We start from the raw sequence: 22727 nt of genomic DNA, 5'->3' as shown, positions 1-22727 counted from the left end.
GCTGCGACTCCCGAGCGCCCGGTAGAGCGCAGAGCGGAACTGGCCGTAGCCGACGGGACGGCGCTCAGAGGTAGTTGGTTCTCTCCCGGGCGCCGTAGGCATCAGGTGACCGGGTTCCGGCGGAGTCACGTGACTTCGGGGTCGCCCGGCCGGGACATGGCAGCCCCCAGGCCGTTGTCCCGCTTCTGGGAGTGGGGAAAGAACATCGTGTGCGTGGGCAGGAACTACGCGGAGCACGCCAGGGAGATGCAGAGCGCCGTGCCGAGCGAGCCGGTGCTCTTCCTGAAGCCGTCCACCGCCTACGCCCCCGAGGGCTCGGCCATCCTCATGCCGGCCTACAGCCGCAACCTGCACCACGAGCTCGAGCTGGGCGTGGTAATGGGCAGGCGCGGCCGCGCGGTGCCCGAGGCCGCCGCCATGGACTACGTGGCCGGCTATGCCCTGTGCCTGGACATGACCGCCAGAGACGTGCAGGACGAGTGCAAGAAGAAGGGGCTGCCCTGGACCCTCGCCAAGAGCTTCACGGCCTCCTGCCCCGTCAGCGCGTTCGTGCCCAAAGAGAAGATCCCCGACCCTCACAACCTGAAGCTCTGGCTCAAGGTCAACGGCGAACTAAGACAGGAGGGTGACACGTCCTCCATGATCTTTTCCATCCCCTACATTATCAGCTACGTTTCTAAGATAATGACCTTGGAAGAAGGAGATATTATCTTGACCGGGACGCCAAAGGGAGTCGGACCCGTTAAAGAAAACGATGAGATCCAGGCTGGCATACACGGGGTCGTCAGTATGAGATTTAAGGTCGAAAGGCCAGAGTACTGAGTCTGTACAAAGCACCCGGACTTCTTAAGTTTCAGGAGAGAAGGGAGGTGGACAGAAGAAGCAAGCAAAATTGTTAAATGCAACGATGCTTTAATAAGAAATAATTTTTAAATATGACTTAATTGGGTTGTTATGACTTAAGGAAGACGGACTCTTCCAGGAAAACGTGATCGAAAAGCTGGGCCAGAAATGGAAAGAACGATTGTCTTTTAGGAAAAAAAAAACAAAAACAAAAAACAAAGTTTTCGTGAAGCTTCCAAAGAGGAGAATTTATCAAACTAAATGTTCAGAGGCCTTACTTTCCTTTCCTAAAACCAGACTGGATAAGACTTTTCCGTGAGTCATTCTGGGATCAGGAATTCAACACTGAAAATCTCCAAAGGAAGTTGAAAATCATGTTTTCTAAAATTCCTTGATCACGATAACCATCTGGAGGTATTGTAAAAATAAAAAATTTCCACCTTACTGACACATACCAGGCCCACCATATTAATTGGCAGAATTAATCTCCAGCATTCCAAGTGATTCTTATCACGGAACTGGGGAAAACCACTACTCCACATAATCAGTTAATTTAAGATTGTAATAAGTGGTCAATTAATGATGACCTCACTCATCTGTGCCATGGCCCATAGATTCTGAATTTGGGAGATAATTTTGAAACGATTATTCTCCAAATAAATATGCTATCTTTTGTTTGGCCTTAAAGTGTACTTTTTCTCCTCCAGTAGTGGCTAGGAAGGACGCTTTCGCATGAAGGGGCTTTAAACCTTGATCATTGCTCTTTGGCCTCTGGAGCACTGTGCTCTGCTAACAGAGTTAATCAGCAGCTCCACCTCCAGCCAGACACAGGAGGCTTCGGGGAAGTTGAATGGCCTGGGAGAGCTACTCTTGTTCTTGCCTGCCCTCCTCGGACGGAGAGTCTCGGCAAGACGCACAGTGCCAGTGTCCGCCGGCCCCTCCCAGAAAGCTGAGGACATCTCATTTAATAATAGCTCACATTTATTGAACCCTTAGTACTGCTAGGCACCGTGCCAAGAGCTTTCCGCGTATTACTGAACCCTCAGCAAAGCTGTGAGATTGCTCTGCCTGCCGTCCCTATCACACAGGAAGATGTGGATTTAGAGGCTAGCCGGCCTGGCTCCACAGTCACTCGGCTGAGGGAGAGAGCCGTGCTCTAACCCAGCTTTCCTAAGACCAGAACTTGAAGTCTTGACCACAAGGCAGGCTGCATCTTGTAAGCAGATCTACAGGAAGACTCAGACGTTTAGGTATTAGGCAACCCCCACATTTAATTCCACACTTACTGTGAGGTGCCGGGATTGGACTTGTTTACCAAGTGTCACACTATCTTAACTTCTTTTCTAATCAGGTTTCTTATTGTAACTGCTTAAGCAGTATACGCTTATTACAGAAGAGGTAGGGAACATGAATACGCAAAACACCCAAAATTTCTTTCACCCAGAGCCAGCTACAGTGAAGCATGCAGTCTACCTTCTTCCAAACCTGTGGATGACATTGTAATTTTTAATTTTTTTAAACATTTATTTATTTTTAAGAGACAGGGCGAGACAGAGCACAAGCAGGGGAGGGGTGGACACAATCCAAAAGCAGGCTCCAGGCTCCGAGCTGTCAGCACAGAGCCCAACATGGGGCTCGAACTCACAGACCGCTAGATCATGACCTGAGCCAAAGTAAACCGACTGCGCCAGCCAGGCGCCCCTGTGATTTTTTAAAAGAAGATCTGCTCATAACACAATTTTCTAACCTGTTTTTCTCACCGTACATTGTGACTGGCTATGTCGGTTGGCACATTTCTGCAGTCCTGATTTCAGTGACCGCGTAAGACTCTCAAGTCCGTCCCCCCATTGTTGGCAATTGAAATCGTTTCTCATTACTTGCTAGTAGAGTGAGCACGTTTGCAGTTATTTCATCCGGCTGGTTCTCCTAAGGGGAAGAGCTGACTCAAGGGCCCGCTGGTATTGAAAGTGTGTCAGTCTAACTAGGTTAGGATACAAGGTTCAACTGAGACGAGTCCATCGAGCTGACAGACCTTCAAAGCCAAAGGAGGAGGCAGGAGCGGTGCTCACATGCAGCGCCCAGTGGCACAAGCCAGCTCCCAGGGAGCGCAGGGTGCCCCTGAGGTCAGCGTCCACCGCAGTGGTGGCATGGGCTTTGTCACAAACGGCTGACAACAGCATTGCACGTATAGCACAGAAAGTCCTTGGCTGGGAGAATAAAACACGGAGAGACACCAATTCCCACAATTCCTGCTCTTGCTAAAATCACTGTAAGCCCAGGAGGCATATTCCCCCCAACTTTTTATTTTGAATAAACTAAACGTACCAAAAAGTTGAAAGACTAATACAATGAGCTCTGTACACCCTTCGTTAGATTCGGTAATTGTCAATATTGGCTATGTTTGCTCTCCCTCTCTCCCTCCACACAGACATATGCCTAAGCGCACTTGGTTGGAAAACTGCAAACTGCAGAAACCCTCCACCCTTCCAATGCGCATCTCGTACGGACAGGGACCTTCTACACACAATACCGTTAGCACCCTGAAGGAAATAATCCCATGCGATAGTAGTTCCTGTAGAACCTATGGTTCACATTTGTTCTTTTGCACTTTAATGTTTCTTGAGCTTTTATAAAAAATGAATACATCCACTTGATAGACTATGAAACATCATTCCAGGTCAGTGAATACAGATTTCGTAATCCCTTTCTCTGGCTGGTACTATGATTGAGTACCCCAGAGGCAGAGCTGAGTGGGGTTCTTGTTCAGGTGACTTACTGAAGGACCACCCTCAGGAGAAAACTCAAGAGGAACCACAAAAGGCAGAGAGCAAACTAAGAAAGAACGTGGTGGGCTCAGAGCTAGAGGCGAGCTTCAGTGCACTGGCCGTCCCAAGGGGAAGTCACTGCTGGGACCTGCCCCCACCCTTCCCACGACTTCCCCAGGTGGTTCTCCGCCTCCCAAGGAAGCTGAGGGTTGGAGATGTCTACCTGAACATGAAGGGACCTGGCTGAGGCCCGACAGCCCCGGCAGGCTGCACACGTTTCAAATGTTTTGTTATTGGAAACACAGTACTTGAGTAAATCGGATACTATAGGTAAAGTGTTTGTTACAATGTGTCACGTAGAAAGCACTCGATAATGTCAGCTATTGGTATTATTGTAGCAATTTAATGTCCGGAAACTCATCCCAAGGAAATAAGAATGTGGACACTTAGCTATAGCTGGTGTTTACAACAGCAAAAGCTGGGGAGCACCTAACATGTCTAGCAGTACTGGGGAGATGACACTCAGTACCCTACACTCCTGTGATGAGAGGACATGCGGCCATTGAAGTTGTGTCCAGTAGTAAGTGATCACAAAGTTCCCAGTGTGGAAGCAGATTATAATGTAACCTGCGTTTGCAAATTGTATGTTTTCACAAAGAAAGACAGATATGTGACAGGAAAGACGTACAGGAAAATGAAAAGTGCTTGTACACGCACGTCTGTAACAGCGCTGACTGGCTGACCACAAGAGCCAACGATGGGAACAGCCCAAGCGTCCATCGACAGATGAGCAGATTAGCCTCCCTTCCATCCACACGGCGGAAACTACTCAATCATTAAAAGGAATGAGACTGACACACACTGTAACATAGGTGAACCGTGAAAACATGGTGCTCGGAGAAAAAGCCAGACACACAAGGTCACACAGTGTATGAAGCCCCTGGAAGAGGCAAGCTCACAGAGATGAGGTAGATTAGAGGTGCCCGGGGGCTGGGGGTGCAGAAATGGGAGTTCTAGTCTAATGGGGGCAGAGTTTCCATTCGGGATGGTGACCACCATCTGGAAATGAATGGTGGTGACAGCACCACAACATTGTGAATGTATTTAATGCCACTGAACTGTAAGCCTAAAAATGGCTAAAATGGTGAATGTTACGTGATGTATATTTTACCACAAAAAACAACAGCAAAAACATACACACAAGAAAAGAATGCATCACACACCAGGGAAAGACTTCGGGGGCGGGAGGTTAGGGCTTTCCCCATTTGTTATCTAGTATTTTCTAATTTTTCTACAATAAACACGTCAAACTTTATAACAAAATATAGTTAAAAAGCAGAAACCACCCCAGGGTTCCTCAAGATGAGTGACAGACGGACACACGGACACCGTGTTTCTGCCACGTGCACAGTATCAGGCAAATAAACTCACCAGCACAGCATTAGGAGAGGAGGATCTTCCCGAAATGAACCACTAGTGGATCAGGAAGAATCGTACAGCCGCCATGCGACTGTGGACAGCAAGAGCAAAGCTGCAGGTCCGAGGATGCAGAGACCAGGCAGAGCAGCTCCTGGAGAGCAGCGGGGGAGTGCAGGTCCCGGACAAGGGCCTGTGTATTTTGTGGGACGGAGTAGCTTCTTTACCTGTTAGCGTGTGAATTCTGGCCAATCTACAACCAAACTTAGGTATCAACCAGTTTGTCATCTTCATTTCATAAAGGTGTGAGTTACAGTTTGTGGCGCCCCTATGATTCGGTGTGGCCTGACCCCTGGCCCTATAGACTTCCTGTGTCATCAGGTGAAATAAAATGTCAATACTACCCAAAGCTATCTATGCATTTAATGCAATCCCCATCAAAATTGCACCAGCATTCTTCTCGAAGCTAGAACAAGCAGTCCTAAAATTTGTACTTTAGGCAGGAAACCATTTGTATTTTAGACAGGAAACCATCAAAACCCTAGAGGAGAAAGCAGGAAAAAACCTCTCTGACCTCAGCCGCAGCAATTTCTTACTTGACACATCTCCAAAGGCAAGGGAATTAAAAGCAAAAATGAACTACTGGGACCTCATGAAGATAAAAAGCTTCTGCACAGCAAAGGAAACAACAAAACCAAAAGGCAACCGACAGAGTGGGAAAAGATATTTGCAAATGACATATCAGACAAAGGGCTAGTATCCAAAATCTATAAAGACCTCACCAAACTCCACACCCGAAAAACAAATAATCCAGTGAAGAAGTGGGCAGAAAACATGAATAGACACTTACTTCTCTAAAGAAGATATCCAGATGGCCAACAGGCACATGAAAAGATGCTCAACATTACTCCTCATCAGGGAAATACAAATCAAAACCATACTGAGATATCACCTCACGCCAGTCAGAGTGGCTAAAAGGAACAAATCAGGAGACTACAGATGCTGGAGAGGATGTGGAGAAATGGGAACGCTCTTGCACTGTTGGTGGGAATTCAAACTGGTGCAGCGGCTCTGGAAAACAGGGTGGAGGTTCCTCAAAAAATTAAAAATAGATCTACCCTATGACCTAGTGATAGCACTGCTAGGAATTGACCCAAGGGATACAGGAGTGCTGATGCATAGGGGCACTTGTACCCCAATGTTTATAGCAGCACTTTCAACAATAGCCAAATTATGGAAAGAGCCTAAATGTCCATCCACTGATGAATGGGTAAAGAAGTTGTGGTTTATGTATACAATGGAATACTACTTGGCAATGAGAAAGAATGAAATCTGGCCATTTGTAGCAACGTGGATGGCACTGGAGAGTGTTCTGCTAAGTGCGATAAGTCATACAGAGAAAGACAGATACCGTATGTTTTCACTCTTATGTGGATCCTGAGAAACTTAACAGAAGACCATGGGGGAGGGGAAGGGAAAAAAGAGAGGGAGGAAGGCAAACCATAAGAGACTCTTAAAGACTGAGAACAAACTGAGGATTGATGGGGGGTGGGTGATGGGTACTGAGGAGGGCACCTGTTGGGATGAGTACTGGGTGTTGCATGGAAACCAATTTGACAATAAATTTCATATTAAAATAAATACATAAATAAAAATTTAAAAAAGAAATGCACAGTCAGGGCATCCCTCCAGTGACAGGTACGGGGTCTTCTTAAGTAAATGCTGGTGGACTCCCAGGTCACCAAGGCAGCTGCGCGGAGGCCATTCAGAGCCCTCTGCCACCTTGCTAGGGTCCTCAGGCTGTGGCTAGAGAACACGGAGTGTGAAACACAGCCCAATTTCAGAATGCCTGTGTTAGGCGTCTGTATTAGGCTGCTGAAGCCAGTGGCAAAACAGCCAGAGCAGCTGAGGCCCATGGACCGTAAGAGCCCACACCTGGTCCTGGCACCTGTGGTCCAGGCCTTGGTCTTGGGGACCCGCTGCTAGAGGTCAGGGCACAGGGAGCCGGGCACGGCACTTCGTGACACACCATCAGGGCCTGGTGTCCTGCCTCGTCTCCTGGGCTCCTGGACACCCACTCTTGCTTAACCAACAGAGAGTGTGAATGTGGACACCAGGTGGGCACCCTCAACTTCCCTCTCCTCCCCACCCTGAACCTGCCCGCTCCAATGGGAAGGGCATGACCACCGCCCCCCCCCCCCCACCACCACCACCCTCCTCCTTCCTTCCCTGCCTGTCGTCTGGATGGACACCTGTACCCTGCTTCATCGGGCACACTCCCCGCCTGCCCAACTCGGGCAAGTCCTCCATCATCTTGTTTCTTACCATGGTCTGGACACACCAGGTCCACCCACGGCTGCCCATGGTAAAAGCAAACACCACGCTGCTGACAAGTTTATGTCCCAACACCTGCTTTCTAAGAGTTTCATATACTTACCTTTTGTTTTTCACTCCAGGCGTGGGGGACGGAAAGGCCAAACCTCCCAGACTGCGGGCCAGTGTTGACCGCGCTGGTGGGTCTATGCAGCAAGTGTGGAACGGCCGGGGCTGAGCAGGACACCCCGGGGCTTTGAGCAGGACAGCCGGGGTGGGGGCGGCGTCCTGCCGGGACACCCTCATCCTTCCAGGCCCCAGGCTGGCGCCGCTCCTAAGAACTTCTGAGGCTGGTCTCCTCCCAGCTGAGTCGGGCTCACACCTGTCAGCCCTGAGTCAGCCAGCCTCCATAAGCATTGAGCAGCTTCATGTGTCATCACAGGAGAGGATCAGAGAAGCTCTTGAGCGTTCAAAGCCGCTGCCCGGCACTGACCCCGGTTTCTACTGTTCCCGCCCCTCCCCAGCCCCTGGAGAGCAGTCAGCCCCTGCCAAGCTCCAGGGACATCATTTTCGGAACTTCTGATCCTTCTCCATGGAAACAAGACAAAGAGGAAAGGGGCTTAAAGAAATTATTCATATATACCAACAACGAAGCAACAGAGAAATCAAGGAATCGATCCCATTTACAACTGCACCAAAACCCATAAAAGACCTAGGAATAAATCTAACCAAAGAGGTGAGAAATCTATACACCTAAAACTATAGAAAGCTTATTAAAGAAATTGAAGAAGGCCCCCCCTAAAAAAAAATGGGAAAAGATTCCATGCTCCTGGATAGGAAGAATAAATATTGTTAAAATGTCAATACTACCCAAAGCAATCTATAGATTCAATGTGATCCCTATCCAAATAACACCAGCATTCTTCACAGAGCTAGAACAAATGATCCTAAAATTTGTATGGAACCAGAAAAGAGCCAGATTAGCCAAAGCAATCTTGAAAAAGAAAACCAAAGCAGGAGGCATCACAATCCCAGACTTCAAGCTACACTGCAAAGCTGTAATTATGAAGACAGTATTGTACTGGCACAAGAACAGACACTCAGATCAATGGAACGGAATAGAGAACCCAGAAATGAACCCACAAATGTATGGCCAACTCATCTTTGACCAAGCAGGAAAGAATATCCAATGGAATAAAGACAGTCTCTTTGGCAAGTGGTGCTGGGAAAACTGGACAGCGACATGCAGAAGAATGAACCTGGACCACTTTTACACCAGACACAAAAATAAACTCGAAATGGATGACAGACCTAAATGTAAGACAGGAAGCCATCAAAATCTTCGAGGAGAAAGCAGGCACAAACCTCTTTGATCTCGGCTGCAGCAACTTCTTATGCAACACATCTCCAGAGGCAAGGGAAACAAAAGCAAAAATGAACTACTGGGACCTCATCAAAATAAAAAGCTGCTGCACAGCAAAGGAAACAATCAGCAAAACTCAAAGGCAACCGACAGAATGGGAGAAGGTATTTGCAAACGACATATCAGATAAAGAGGTTAGTATCCAAAATCTATAAAGAACTTATTAAACCCAACACCCAAAAAACAAATAATCCAGTGAAGAAATGGGCAAAAGACACAAATAGACACTTCTCCAAAGAAGACATCCAGATGGCCAACCGACACATGAAAAAATGTGCAACATCAGTCATCAAGGAAATACAAATCAAAACCACAGTGAGATACCACCTCACACCTATCAGAGTGGCTAAAATGAACAACTCAGGCAACAACAGATGTTGGCGAGGATGCCGAGAAAGAGGATCTCTTTTGCACTGCTGGTGGGAATGCAAACTGGTGCAGCCACTCTGGAAAACAGGATGGAGGTTCCTCAAAAAACTAAAAATAGAACTACCGTACGACTTAGCAGTTGCACTACGAGGCATTTATCCACGGGATACAGGTGTGCTGTTTCGAAGAGACACATGCACCCCTACGTTTACAGCAGCACTATCAACAGCAGCCAAAGTATGGAAAGAGCCCAAATGTCCATCGATGGATGAATGGATAAAGAAGATGCGGTATATTTATACGATGGAGTATTATCGATACTCGTATATCGATACACTCGTATATTGGCAATGAAAAAGAATGATATCTTGCCATTTTCAACTACGTGGATGGATGTGGAGGCTATTATGCTAAGTGAAATTAGTCAGAGAAAGACAGATAGCATAGGACTTCACTCATGTGAGGACTTTAAGACACAAAACAGGGGCGCCTGGGTGGCTCAGTCGGTTAAGCGGCCGACTTCGGCTCAGGTCATGATCTCACGGTCCGTGAGTTCGAGCCCCGAGTCGGGCTCTGTGCTGACAGCTCAGAGCCTGGAGCCTGTTTCAGATTCTGTGTCTCCCTCTCTCTGACCCTCCCCCGTTCATGCTCTGTCTCTCTCTGTCTCAAAAATAAACGTTAAAAAAAATTTTTTTTTAAAGACACAAAACAGATGAACATAAGAGAAGGGAAGCAAAAATAATATCAAAACAGGGAGGGGACAAAAGAGAAGAGACTCTTAAATATGGAGAACAAACAGAGGGTTACTGGAGGGGTTGGGGGGGGATGGGCTAAATGGGGAAGGGGCATCAAGGAATCTACTCCTGAAATCATTGTTGCACTACATGCTAACTAACTTGGATGTAAATTAAAAAAAAAAAAAAAGAAATCATTCATATCTGTGGGGAAGATTAAACTTGTTTATTAATTCATGCAAACGTTTTCCAACTTAGGCAAAGCTGGAAGAAAAGGACTTCTGACAAAGGAGCTGGGTTGTATGAGAGATTTTAAGATTCACCCCTCTCAACCAACTCCAGAAGGTAACACAATAACAATTTATAGAAACATTTTTACCACATTTGAACAAAATACAATTTCATCCATAATCTTCAAACTCGTTTTCCACTTTCCAGGGAGTTTAAAACACCCTGTTTTAAGTATTTCCTTGTCCAGACAAGTTCTTGCTTGCCTCAGTAGGGTCTGCAAGCTTACACGAGAGCACGCTAACTCTCAGTCCACCCCTTGCTCTATGTGATAAAAAGAACTGCAGGGAGAAAAGAGAGAGAGAGAGGGAGTTAACTTTAAAAACCACCATGTATATAAAGTTGAAAACCAGTGAGCACAAGAGAGCCACGATGAGCTGTTCTGCAGGTGTGAGCATACACCTGAGAGAGTCCCAGTCTCAGGGCCAGTTTGGAGAGAAATTACAGATGTGGCTCCTGATGCTGATTTTGTAAAAATCTATGTTATTTGTTTCATGGCATTTCTCTTTGGTGGGAAAATTGGAGTTTCAAATCCAATACTTAACAAAAAGAAGGGTTTAAAGTGTCTTCAAGGGGCACCCGGCTGGCTCAGTCAGTGGAGCATGTACCTCTTGATCTCAGTGTCATGAGTTCAAGCCCCACATTGGGTGCAGAGGTTACATGCGTACAATCATGCATAAAATAAAGTGTGTCAAGCCAGCAGCTGTGACAGATGTTAACCCGTGGTGGCGACCTAATCTGTCAGGCTATGGGGACGTGGTGATGTGCTTTATTGATAACAACGTCTCCCTTCTGACAATAAAGCACCTTCACCAACATTTTATTTAACGCAGGGCAGAAGGGCACATCAGCTAGCTGGTTTACTTTCAAAGACTACTCGGAAAAGACTCCTGGCAGGAAACACTGCAAGACTGAACTGGGCAACGAAGCTCCGTGGGCACCGTCCCATGGAGCGTCCCCACCCCCCTCCCCCAGTCGGGGTGCGGCTGGCCAGAGCGCTGGAGCTGCCTCATTCGGCAACACTTTTCAGGGCCTTGATGGAGCGGTTTTTAAGTTGCAGGAAACAGATAGTGACGCAAATAGTGGTCCCGCTCGGAGAAATCCAGATAAACCCCATCTGGGTGAGGACTCGACCACTCTGCCCTGCAGAAGGACCACTCTGCAGGTGCACAGAAGCCCGCTTCAGCACTGCTGGTAGCCTGCCTTTATGCCTCTTCTCCCGGTTCTCCTCTGAATTCATTCAGGGGGGACACATTCCTGGTTTCTTCACTAACTAATGAATTGACTTAAATCTTTGATGCGTTCATTTTATTTTTGTATGACAGTCATGGCTTTACCCTTTTTGGAAATCATTTGACACTAACATCAGACTTAAAAGGACCTGTAGTAATATCACCATGTGTTTTAAAACATTAAAATACCTTCTTTTGAAATCCCTCCAACTAAACCATTTGAAGTAGCCAAAGTTTTGTTTGTTTTGAAGGAGAGAGAGAGAGAGAGAGGCAGGGGCAGAGGGACAGAGAGAATCCCAAGCAGGCTCCACACTCAGCGCGAAAGCCAGTGTGTGGGGCTAGATCTCACGAACCATGAGCTCATGACCTGAGCCAAAATCAAGAGTTGGACACTCAACCGACTAAGCCCCCGCAGGCACCCCTATTTTTAACTGAAATATGCATATACAAAATATCCCATCTGTACAACAATACTTTCATTTTTTAACTGATTTAAAATAATTGATAAATTGTATTTGATTCTCAAGATCTTTATTACATTTTTTTAAATTTTTTTTAATGTTTATTTATTTTTGAGACAGAGAGAGAGCATGAACGAGGGAGGGTCACAGAGAGAGGGAGACACAGAATCTGAAGCAGGCTCCAGGCTCTGAGCTGTCAGCACAGAGCCCGACGCGGGGCTCAAACTCACGGACTGTGAGATCATGACCTGAGCCGAAGTCGGCCGCTTAACCGACTGAGCCATCCAGGCGCCCCAATATCTTTATTACATTTTGTATTATGATCATTTTAACTTTTTAATTTATTTCTGAGAGACAGACAGAGAGTGAGCAGGGAAAGGGCAGAGAGAGGGGGAGACACAGAATCCCAAGCAGGCTCCAGGTTCTGAGCTGTCAGCACAGAGACCAACACGGGACTTGAACTCACAGACCATGAGATCACGACCTGAGCCAAAATGGGCCACCTAACTGACTAAACCACACAGGTGGCCCTGTGATATGACCATTTTATATCTGCTTAAAATCTTTGTTCAGTCTGACTTAAATACTTTTTAAAAATATTCTTTGGGAAGGTACAATATTTACTTGAGAGCAATTTATTGGTATGTTTGAATCGAGTTAGGAAAACTGTAAGTAACTTGCCATGAATTTAAATTGATCAAATTCATTAGCAACTTGCACCTCCTATTTGGAGGGAAAACAAAGTCGGTCATAGATCTGAGTATATTCTGACTTGGGAACGGACAGTATTCACATGGACCCATGCTAATGGTGGAAGAGACACAGCATATCCTTGCAATTTCCCCCTTAGGCCTAGCAATGAAGAAGTCTCAAAGCAAGGTCCTAGAAATATCAGTGAGACCACAGGTAACTCCATGTCGGTAACCCACTCAGATATGCTTGAGGCCACAAGGAAAGAAGCCACTAGAAAATGGGAACACCTGCTTCTCAGGCTGGGCTGGTGGAGATGCAGTGTTCTCAAAGACTATTTTAGAGTCTCTGTGAGATCACAACTACTTCCGTGATTATACTAAGACGCGGTTGGCCTTTTTATTCTCATTCTTCCACAGAACACACGGTGGTTTTCCAGAGGCTATGGAACATGAGATGACGACACTGCAGACTGTTAAAGGAATGTGTGCTCATGAACGTGTTTTAGGTTGTTCTTGATGTTACGTCCTCGTGCAGTAAATACAGACAGATAAAATTCTCTGAAAGAGGAGCTTGAAAACTTTGAAGAGTGTGAAGGAGAAAACTTTTCAGACTGGCAGAAGGAGAGGAGCCACGTAGGCTGCAGCCCTATCTCACCTGTGACCTGGCACAAGTAGCAGTATTTCTTGGTCCCATTTTCCTCATTTGCAAAACAACAGGAGTTTGTCTCAGTCCCCTTTCCCCTTTAATGCTAAGATTCTGTGACACCACCCCCTCCCCCCAATGCTGCGGCCCTGCTCTGGTTAGAGCAGCAGGATCACAGCGTTTTAGAGGGTCACAGAGGCTGAGTGGCGGGATTAGAGTTCAAACCCGGAGACTGTGTAGCCCCCCGCACCCACGCATGTGACCGTGCCATCCAATTCTGCTTACTGAATTGAGGGGCACCGCCACACAGGTGGGGCAGGGCGAGGACCAGCTTTGACAGCCCAGTGCACTGCCTTGGAGTTAACCTTACATATAGTGTCTTTGTTGGTCTATTTCTTTCTCTCTTTCTTTTAAAGATCCTATTTTTAAGTAATCTCTACACCCAACGTGGGCCTTGAACTCACAACCCTGAGATGAAGAATCCCACCCTCCACCGACTGGGCCAGCCAGGCACCCCTTGCTGGTCTATTTCTTTGGTGTCCTGTGAAGTCCCTTTATACTTTAGGGGGGAAAAAAAACACAGATGACTTGCATTGTTTCCACAGTAGCCAAGTCCTTCTGCACATGTGGAATTGGGTATTAAAAATAACAAATTCCCGAACTTTCGAGGTCTTACTCTAGGATTTTCTTATTACTTGAATATATAGAGTGACATAGTACTGTAAAATATACTAACTTTTAAGTAAAGTTTGCTTCTCTCCAGAAGAAATTGCCACTTCAGCGCTGTTTTCTGTTCATCCGTCATTGTAAGAAACTCATTCACCTGGTTAAAACGATCAAACACACATTTCCGAAGTCTGTATAAATAACTCATCTTGACAGCAATGTGGAGCTTCACTTTGCTCACTTGACTGGGATTTTATTCACACAAGTGACAGCTCAATTCTCTAAATGGAGGAGAGGTCGGAAAGGCTCTGAAGGAAACCCCTGAAGGGAGTCAGGTGGCTCAGTCTAGAAAACTCCCCTTCACAAACTAGAAACCACTTGGGACCGAGGTTTAATGGTAAACTTCAGGAGCAGGTTCTCACCATAAAAAACACATGCGTGTCATCAAGCCCACACGCCCCTAAGTATCTGCTGCCGTCCCGGTGGAGGCCACCGTGTCGCTGACTGCATCGGGCTCACTTTGCGCAGCTGGTCGCGTTGCCAAACCCTCCTTCTGTCTCACCACCGATCGGCACCCCCCAATGCGCTGTTCTGCCCACTGTGACTACAGAGAAGGTTTTTCTCCACTGCAGCCAACAGCCTCCAACACTATTCCCAGCAGCGAGATTAGCGGTGATTGGCAAACGTGCAATTATTTCTTCACTAAAGCAATGTGTGTTTCCATCAAGACTGACTTTTCCCCCAGACCTCTTTATTAATGACTTAATTTCTATCAAATGTCCACTGAAATAACCTATGTTTGGGGGAAGAGAATTCAATCTGGAATTATTTCTAAACACACGTTCCTTTCTGCTACTTACCGTGCAGCCTAAAGTCTCCTCTGCAACACCTCCCGTGAGGCTGCAGGCATGGAGGGTGCCTGTGTGGTCAGTGACATCAATTAGCAAGTGGAAGCTGAGAAAAACAGATTTAAGTTCCAAAGAATCTCGGTGGCAAGTAGGGCAGGTGCCGGATGCTTCCTTCATAACGTATCCACAGCCCGAGCTGAAAAGAAACAAAGACAGTGATAACAGGTGAGGGCGTAAATGACCAACCTGATCTCTAGCTGAAGAACCACGTTCCCTTAAAAGTCTAAACCAGAGTAAGGATTTCCGGAGCCCTTAGAGCAATGCAATGCCAGACGGACGGGCGAAGCAGGCAACACCACAATTTGCGGTCAATCCCATTTTCCACTGCCCTGCATCCCCCTGCTGGGGCTCCTTCACCCCTTCCCTTCTGCAGACAGCGGCAGGACCGGCTCTCAGCCCTGGAAATCTGTCACGGCCTATTCCTTGACACTGCAGGTACGTCCGTCTAGTCTCCCTGGCTCAGGGCGCTGAGGGCAAGGATCATGTCCTGTCCCCGGAAAGCCCGGGTTCGACAAATGCTCACATGATGCTTCTGTACTAGGCCTCCACATGTTGACAGAAAAATCCTAGGGGTGGTCAAGTTCACACCCTGAATGCTGTTAGTACTGCCAGGAGCCCACTCTTCTCTCTTTAGGGGAATTACATGCTGTTCCATATGTTTGGAGCAGTCTGCTTTAGCCACTTGGAACAGAAAGACCAACTCAAGTTTCTCAAGTGGAGGGGCAATCTGAAGACGGTGCTTTCTTGTCTGGGCACGTATCACTTTTAAGCTAAATTTTAGATGCTTTTCCTCACGTATCAATATTAAAGATGTAGGAAAAAAATGAGAAAGACATTAAAATTTTCAAAAAGTTTTTGAAAAATATTTTTCAAAAAGTAAACACCTGGGGCGCCTGGGTGGCGCAGTCGGTTAAGCGTCCGACTTCAGCCAGGTCACGATCTCGCGGTCCGTGAGTTCGAGCCCCGCGTCGGGCTCTGGGCTGATGGCTCAGAGCCTGGAGCCTGTTTCCGATTCTGTGTCTCCCTCTCTCTCTGCCCCTCCCCCGTTCATACTCTGTCTCTCTCTGTCCCAAAAATAAATAAATGTTGAAAAAAAAAAAAAAAAAAAGTAAACACCTGACATACATCGCCACCTCCACACTGGTTTTTTTTCAACTTTAATACCAAATCATAAAATGTTTTTAAAATCCATAGATCAGTATCCTGACTGTGGTGGTAGATACACAAAGCTACACATGTAATAAAACTACATAGAACTTCACACACACACACAAATGACTGCATGTCAGTCTGGTGAAATTTGAATAAAAATCATCAGATTGAATTAATATCAATACCCTGGCTACGATATAATACTATAGTTTCATAAAATTTTACCATCGGAGGGAAGTGGAGAAAGTGTCCTTGGATTCTCTTTATTAGTTCTTACAACTCCATGTGAGTCTACAACTATCTCAATAAAATTTTCAATTACAAAAATTCATAGTAACGTCCTAGATGTTTCTTGCTAAGCATCTTTTGGCTAAGATTATTAAATCTACTGGGGTTTGCTTTTGTACAATAACTTTGACCTAGGAGAGGCTAGAAATCATATTTACCATGTGGCTGAAAATAATTTTTTTTAAGAGAGAGAGACGAGGGAGGGCAGAAAGGAGGGAGGGAGAGAGAGAGAGAGAGAGAGAGAGAGAAATACCACAAGGAGCAGAGACAAAGAGAAATAGGGCTCGAGCTCATGAACCATGAGATCATGACCTGAGCTGAAGTCAGATGCTTAACCGACTGAGCCACTCAGGCGCCCACAGCTGAAAAGAATTTTTTTTTAAATGCTAAGGGCGTCTGAGTGGCACAGTCTGTTGAGTGTCTGACTCTTGATCTAGACCCAGGTTGTGACCTCACGGTTTGTGAGTTTGAGTCCCAAGTCGGGCTCTGTGCTGAGGGTGTGGAGCCTGCTTGGGATTCTGTCTCTCCTTTGCCCTGCCCCTCCCCCATTTGTGGGTATGCACATGTGCTCTCTCTCTCTCAAAAATAAACAAGGAAAAATTCTAAATGCTGTCACTTGTCATCTCAGTTCAAAGTTTCTGGCAGTATTATATCTTTTTATTTTGTGACTACAGAAACACAGCAAATCAAATTTTACCTTAAAAGACAATTATAGGGGCACCTGAGTGGCTCAGTCGGTTAAGCAGCTGACTCTTGATTTTGGCTCGGTCATGATCTCATGGTCATGAATGGAGCCCCACATCACGCTGAGCATGGAGCCTGCTGGATTCTCTCTCCCTCTCTCCCTGCCTCTCTCCCTTGCTCTCTCTCAAAATAAATAAACAGTAAAAAAGAGAGAGAGAGAGAGAGGGGGGGGGGGGAAAGCCTGGGTGGCTGGGTTGGTTGAGCGGTCTGACTTCAGCTCAGGTCATGATCTCACGGTTTGTGGGTCTGAGCCCCGTGTTGGGCTGAGCTCTCAGCACAGAGCCCGCTTTGGATCCTCTGCCCTCCCCTCTCGGCCCCGCCTCCATTTTTGCATGCTCTACCTCTCTCTCAAAAATAAATATTTTTAAAAAAGGAACTTTTTGTTTAAAGGCAGTTATAGGGGCACCTGGCTGGCTCAGTTAGTGGAGTGTGCGACTCTTGACCTCAGGATTATGCGTTTGAGCCCCACACTGGGTATAGGGATTACTTAAAATCTTTTTTTAAAGGCAATTATTGGGGCACGTGGGTGGCTCAGTTGGTTAAGCATCTGACCTCAGTTGAGGTCGTGATCTCGCGGCATGTGAGTTCGAGCCCCACGTCAGGCACTGTGCTCAGAGCCTGGAGCCTGCTTGGGATTCTGTGTCTCCCTCTCTCTCTGCCCCCACTCATTCACTCACTCTCTCTCTCTCCCTCCAAAGTAAATAAACATTAAAAAAAAATTTAAGGCAATTACAATCTTTCAATCTAAGTACTCTGTCTTGGAAACTTAAGTATGGGTTATTCATTTATACCTTTCGTTCAAATATATAACCACTGTTATTTCAAAGAATATCTTTAACTTTTGTAGGGCTTAAAATTTATTAACGTTAGTTGGTCTATATTTCTTACAAGGATGACTTTGGTGACAGTAATATGTCTGCTTACCATCGGCGTCGAACGACAGTTGTGGTCGCACCATCAATGTTCAGTGTAGAAATGTGAGCATAAAGAATCCCGTAGAAAGGGTCAGCTTTCCCTTCATTCTTCAAAGCTTTTACCTTTAATTGTTCAACTGTATAGACATCAACTATTGCATTTACTAAAAATAAAAAGTAATTAACAGCTGTGTATTCGAAGAACTCCAAAAGATTAGAAAAACTATAAAGTTCAAATGAGAACATGTAACAGGTTCAGTTAAGTAACAGAAAAATTATTATATCTGCTATATTAAACCTGATTATATAAATGGACATAACAACAAAAAAAATAAGCAAAAAAAAAAAAAAAGGAAAAGAATGGGAATTTTAATTCATTTTATTTCATTGAAGACTTTCTGGTCATCAGAAGACACCAGTAAAAGCGTGGGAAGGCAAGCCTCCGAGTGGGGCATGCTAGCAATCTTAGAGGATAAAAAGGACTCCTATCTACATACATAAATAATTCTTAAAAGTAAGAAAAAGACAGTCAACTCAAGTTTTTAGCTCCCATGAGATTGGCAAAAGGTTTTAGAAACCTCTAAAAGTTTTATACAACCTTTTAGAAAGTGGAAATATAGCAGTTACAGAATAAGAATATGGTATCTTTTACTGTGTAAAACAAAGTACTTCCTTTTAAAAATCCAAATAACATTTAAAGGTCGCTTACAATTTATGGAATCTTTCAGATAACTGTCGATTTCACCATCCAGAGGATTTGTTTCTTTATTCTCTCTTATAAAATTCAACAGGATGTTAGCTTCTGGTGTATCTTAAATCGAAAATGCACAATAAATGAAAAACAATGGATCACTTTTTAGATAACTGCAAGGGATCCAAAATGATTTTCAAGGAGTAAAGGCATATGAAAACATAAATAGGATATTGTGCAGCCATCAGCAGTCTATTCAGCAAAGAGATGTAGACCAGACATTGTTAAAGGGCAGCTTACAAAACTATGTGGAACAATTTCCTTTAAATTAAATACACACACACACACACACACACATAGATAGGCAAGGTTATCTGGAAGAGTGTGTATCAAAGAAATGATTCTCTTGTAAAATAGTAGGAGTATAGGTGTTGTTTTCCCTTTTTGCTTTTAGTATTTTCTGAATTTTATATGCATTTCTTTTCTGATCAGAAAAAAATTTTTAAGTTTATTTGAAAGTCTTGCTCCTCGACTTGGAATACAAGTATTCTCAGGAATAGTCAGAATGTGTACCAGAAGGTTTCCATGTGACCCCGACACCTTCAGCCCAAGCCCCCAACCTCCAACACCTAACGGCCTTTCAGCCCTCCCTGACCGACTCCAACACTCTGTAGACCTGCCATTGCGGGGGGCCCCTCCCCACTGAGCCCCCGGGCAGAGGCAGGCACTTCTCCCTCGCTCCTGTTCAACCAAGAGTCCTATCACTGAGCTTTCACAGAACCATCCTGAAATTCCTTGTGAGCAGGGCTTCTGCCTTTCCAGCCCTGAGGCTCTCACACCCCGTACAGTGACTGTCCTTTCACTCATCTGACCATCCATCCATCGTGTCCGGCCTTGTTCCAGAAAGGACTCACGTCATCTCAGTGCTTGGCAAATAAAAGGCATTCAACAGATATTTGTAAGTGAGTGAGTGAATGAATGCATGTTTCAGAACCACGGACGGAACTGCGGCACTGGAGACAGAGACAGGGGCTGGACCGAGGTCACAGAAATCCAACCACGGCCCCCCCTCCACCCCTTACCCCCCTGCAGGTGCGGCTATGAAGATCCCTGCCGACAAGGTTCTCAGGCCTGTGTGGTGGACACTCACAGGGCAGAGAAAGCCATAAGCAAAGCTAGGATGACAGTTTAAGCCAGTAGAGGTTTTTAATTTCTACTTGGCTGATATAGCCCAGGAAATTAGAAATAAGGGTGATTAAATATGCACATGAGGCGCGCCTGGGTGGCTAAGTTGGTTAAGTGACCGACTTCAGCCCAGGTCATGATCTTGTGGTTCGTGGGTTCGAGCCCTGCGTCGGGCTCTGTGCTGACAGCTCAGAGCCTGGAGCCTGCTTCGGATTCTGTGTCTCCCTCTCTCTCTGCCCCTCCCCTGCTCACGTTCTATCTGTCTCAAAACAAACATTGAAATTTTTTTTGAAATATGCACATGAAAATTCACACACCCTCCTGAGTACTCTCCTTTTCTCTTTGAGAAACAGGTGTCTATTCTAGTGATGCTGGCATTGCTCAAACACTTTGACATTTCACCTTTGCATCTGTTTTCAGAACCAAATAGACAACATCCATTGAATATGTGTCTCATTAACTTAGCTTTGAGTTTTGTCCTAGTGAGCTTGATAACATTTTCCAACAGACAAACCCAAATGTCTTTTAGAAATTTTCCCAGGCCTAATTTACCCTTAAAGGATGGAGATTTCTTTTTTTTTTTTTTTAATTTTTTTTTTCAACGTTTATTTATTTTTGGGACAGAGAGAGACACAGCATGAACGGGGGAGGGGCAGAGAGAGAGGGAGACACAGAATCAGAAACAGGCTTCAGGCTCTGAGCCGTCAGCCCAGAGCCTGACGCGGGGCTCGAACTCACGGACCGCGAGATCGTGACCTGGCTGAAGTCGGACGCTTAACCGACTGCGCCACCCAGGCGCCCAAGGATGGAGATTTCTTAATCATTGACATTACTCTGTATAATACTATTAAAACTATTAATATTGATAAATTATTAAAAAATAATAAACCATAGTATTCCTCTCAAGGAAAGAAATGGAAAGAAAAGGAACCGAAGAGTGCAGTCTTGTCTTAAATGTTGAGAATAGATCACAGTTGTGCCACCATCGATTTATAAAAAGCAGCTAGAGCGATCCTTTTAGTTCATAGAAAATGCCACCCTCTGCTCCAAATCCTGACCGGTTCTCCTTCCCTATGACCTCTCATTAGCCTATAAAGCCTTCTTGAGACCCACCCTCCCCTCCGACCTTGACACCTCCTCCTGCCTGTGCTCTGTCAGCTGCAGCCACACCGGCCTCCTTGCTGTTCTACCCACAAGCAGGCTCCCTCCAGCCTCTGGGCCTTTGCACTGGCTGCTCCTTTGCCTGGCGCTCTTTCCTGTGGTTAACCCTCTCACTGCCTCACCACGTCTCTGCTCAAATGTCACCTTCCCAAGGAGGCCAACCTTCCCTATACCCACCATGTCATTCTGGCCCCTCCTGACCCCATTCCTCTTTTTCTTCTTAAATACTTCATAATCCACAGATGTGTTATCTTTGTTGTTTCTTATCTCTCTCCTGCTAGACGGTGAGCATCACGCGGGCAGAGACATTTGTGTTTTGTCACTGGACCCCAGGAGAATTCCTGGCACACAGCATGTGCACAGCAGATGAGATCTCAACGAAGGCAAGCCAGGGCACGTCACGTCACCTTCCACGACACCACTTTCAGGGACACGGCGTCCCTGGGCAGATGTGCAAGGTCCAGTGCACTTATGGAGACAACAGAGTCTTGTCGCTTTAGGTCATACTTTAAAAAATTCTGATAATGGTTTGCTCAAAGACAGAAAATTGCTTTATAATTCCCAGTCAGTGTCGATGCTCTGTTAGTGGCCGGCAGAGTGAGCTGCTGTTCGAGAGGGAACACTGTCGTATTTACATCTTCCTGAGATTGTGAAGGGTCATTCCGGCTCTGGTGCCAGGCTAAGCATTCTATCTGCAGTACAAAGCGCTCTGAGGGTCCTTAAAGGCACCAACCCCTCACGTCTCCCCAGATCCCGCTCCCCAGACTGCATGCTGGAATAAACTGTGACTGCTTTCAACATCCACGCCCGTGGGCCTTAGCGGTATTTCATTCATGCTATGAACTAATGATACTATGTATATGTTCTCAGTACTCCAGTATGAAATTATTTGAATATAGTAAAACTGAATTTATTTTTAAAACAGAAATTTAGGTAATCCAATCAATAGCATTGATCTCTCAGAAATCATTACAAGGGATGATACTCTAAAAATGAATCTAGTTTTTCACATTTCTTTAGTAAAAACAGCAAAGAGATAGCTTGCTGCAAATTTAAGAAATATAAATGTAAAGCAGATAAAGCAGTTTTCACTTTTAATTCAAATGAAATCCAAGCATTGTTTTCATTCTTAAATATACTGCACAAATACTGAAATGTGTCAGACAGACATTTCCAAAGGGATAAGAAATTTCAGATGGCCTTTTACCTGGATTAGTTGTAATAATGGTTTTTGAGATTACTGTTGCTGTCATGCAGTTCCGAAATTTGTCAAAACTTATTCTTACATCTGAGGCAAATATTACTGTTTAGGGGGAAAAAGCCATTTTAAAATTATTATGTGTGGGGGGGGGTATAAAAAATGACAAACAGTGAACACAATCATCACAGTATCATACCTGTTTCTCGTGGCATCCAGCTCTGTGCAACTAGAATAGATTCATTATCCCAACTGCATATTTTTAAAAAGAAGCAAAAGTCAAATACAGTAGGGAAAACTGGCAGTGACCACTTTATTTACCAAAAAAAGAATGTCCTAATGGCTGGAGTTAACGATTCCCCAAGTTATCAAGGCACAAGTTAAGGATGCTGGCTTCTCCTGCATTTTGCAGGATACACTGTCTGAAAATTTCACAAAGCATTTAACAACTGCATGATAAATCATTCCTTTGATACTATTCATCTTTAACAACTTCTGCCCCATCAGTTCCATCTTTGCCCACTACTTAGGTCACTCCAGGCGAGGTAGAACTGAGTGACTACAAATTGAAAGCCTTTAAAGTCTCTCTGTCAGACCATTAAGAGAGGGCTCCCACATTGGATAAACTGTTCAGGAGACCT

At 45.4% G+C, this 22727-nt stretch overlaps 2 protein-coding genes across 4 annotated transcripts in view; one reads left to right on the top strand and one right to left on the bottom strand.

Annotated features, from left to right (window-relative positions):
- Positions 1–99: 99 nt before the first annotated feature.
- Positions 100–1524, top strand: FAHD1 (fumarylacetoacetate hydrolase domain containing 1). The gene has a single exon (XM_045462421.1). It carries the CDS (start codon positions 157–159, stop codon positions 820–822), a length of 666 nt encoding a protein of 221 aa, XP_045318377.1. The 5' UTR covers positions 100–156; the 3' UTR covers positions 823–1524.
- An 8544-nt stretch (positions 1525–10068) lies between these two features.
- MEIOB (meiosis specific with OB-fold) overlaps positions 10069–22727 on the bottom strand; it is a 30177-nt gene continuing 17518 nt past the window's right edge. For 2 of the 3 annotated variants that reach the window (XM_045460548.1, XM_045460549.1), the window contains exons 8-14: positions 22286–22338; positions 22096–22191; positions 18561–18662; positions 17862–18015; positions 14706–14889; positions 13916–14002; positions 10069–10432 (exon numbers count right to left, since the gene is read on the bottom strand). In XM_045460548.1, coding sequence (XP_045316504.1) covers positions 10322–10432; positions 13916–14002; positions 14706–14889; positions 17862–18015; positions 18561–18662; positions 22096–22191; positions 22286–22338 — 787 coding nt within the window. In that variant the 3' untranslated portion in view covers positions 10069–10321. The remainder of the gene's footprint in view (positions 10433–13915; positions 14003–14705; positions 14890–17861; positions 18016–18560; positions 18663–22095; positions 22192–22285; positions 22339–22727) is intronic. The other variant, XM_045460550.1, reaches the window with a different exon arrangement.

Source organism: Leopardus geoffroyi, chromosome E3, assembly GCF_018350155.1.
Source record: "Leopardus geoffroyi isolate Oge1 chromosome E3, O.geoffroyi_Oge1_pat1.0, whole genome shotgun sequence".
Taxonomy (NCBI): domain Eukaryota; kingdom Metazoa; phylum Chordata; class Mammalia; order Carnivora; family Felidae; genus Leopardus; species Leopardus geoffroyi.
Note: the sequence above shows the minus strand (reverse complement) of the source record. Positions and strands in the feature narration are given on the sequence as shown.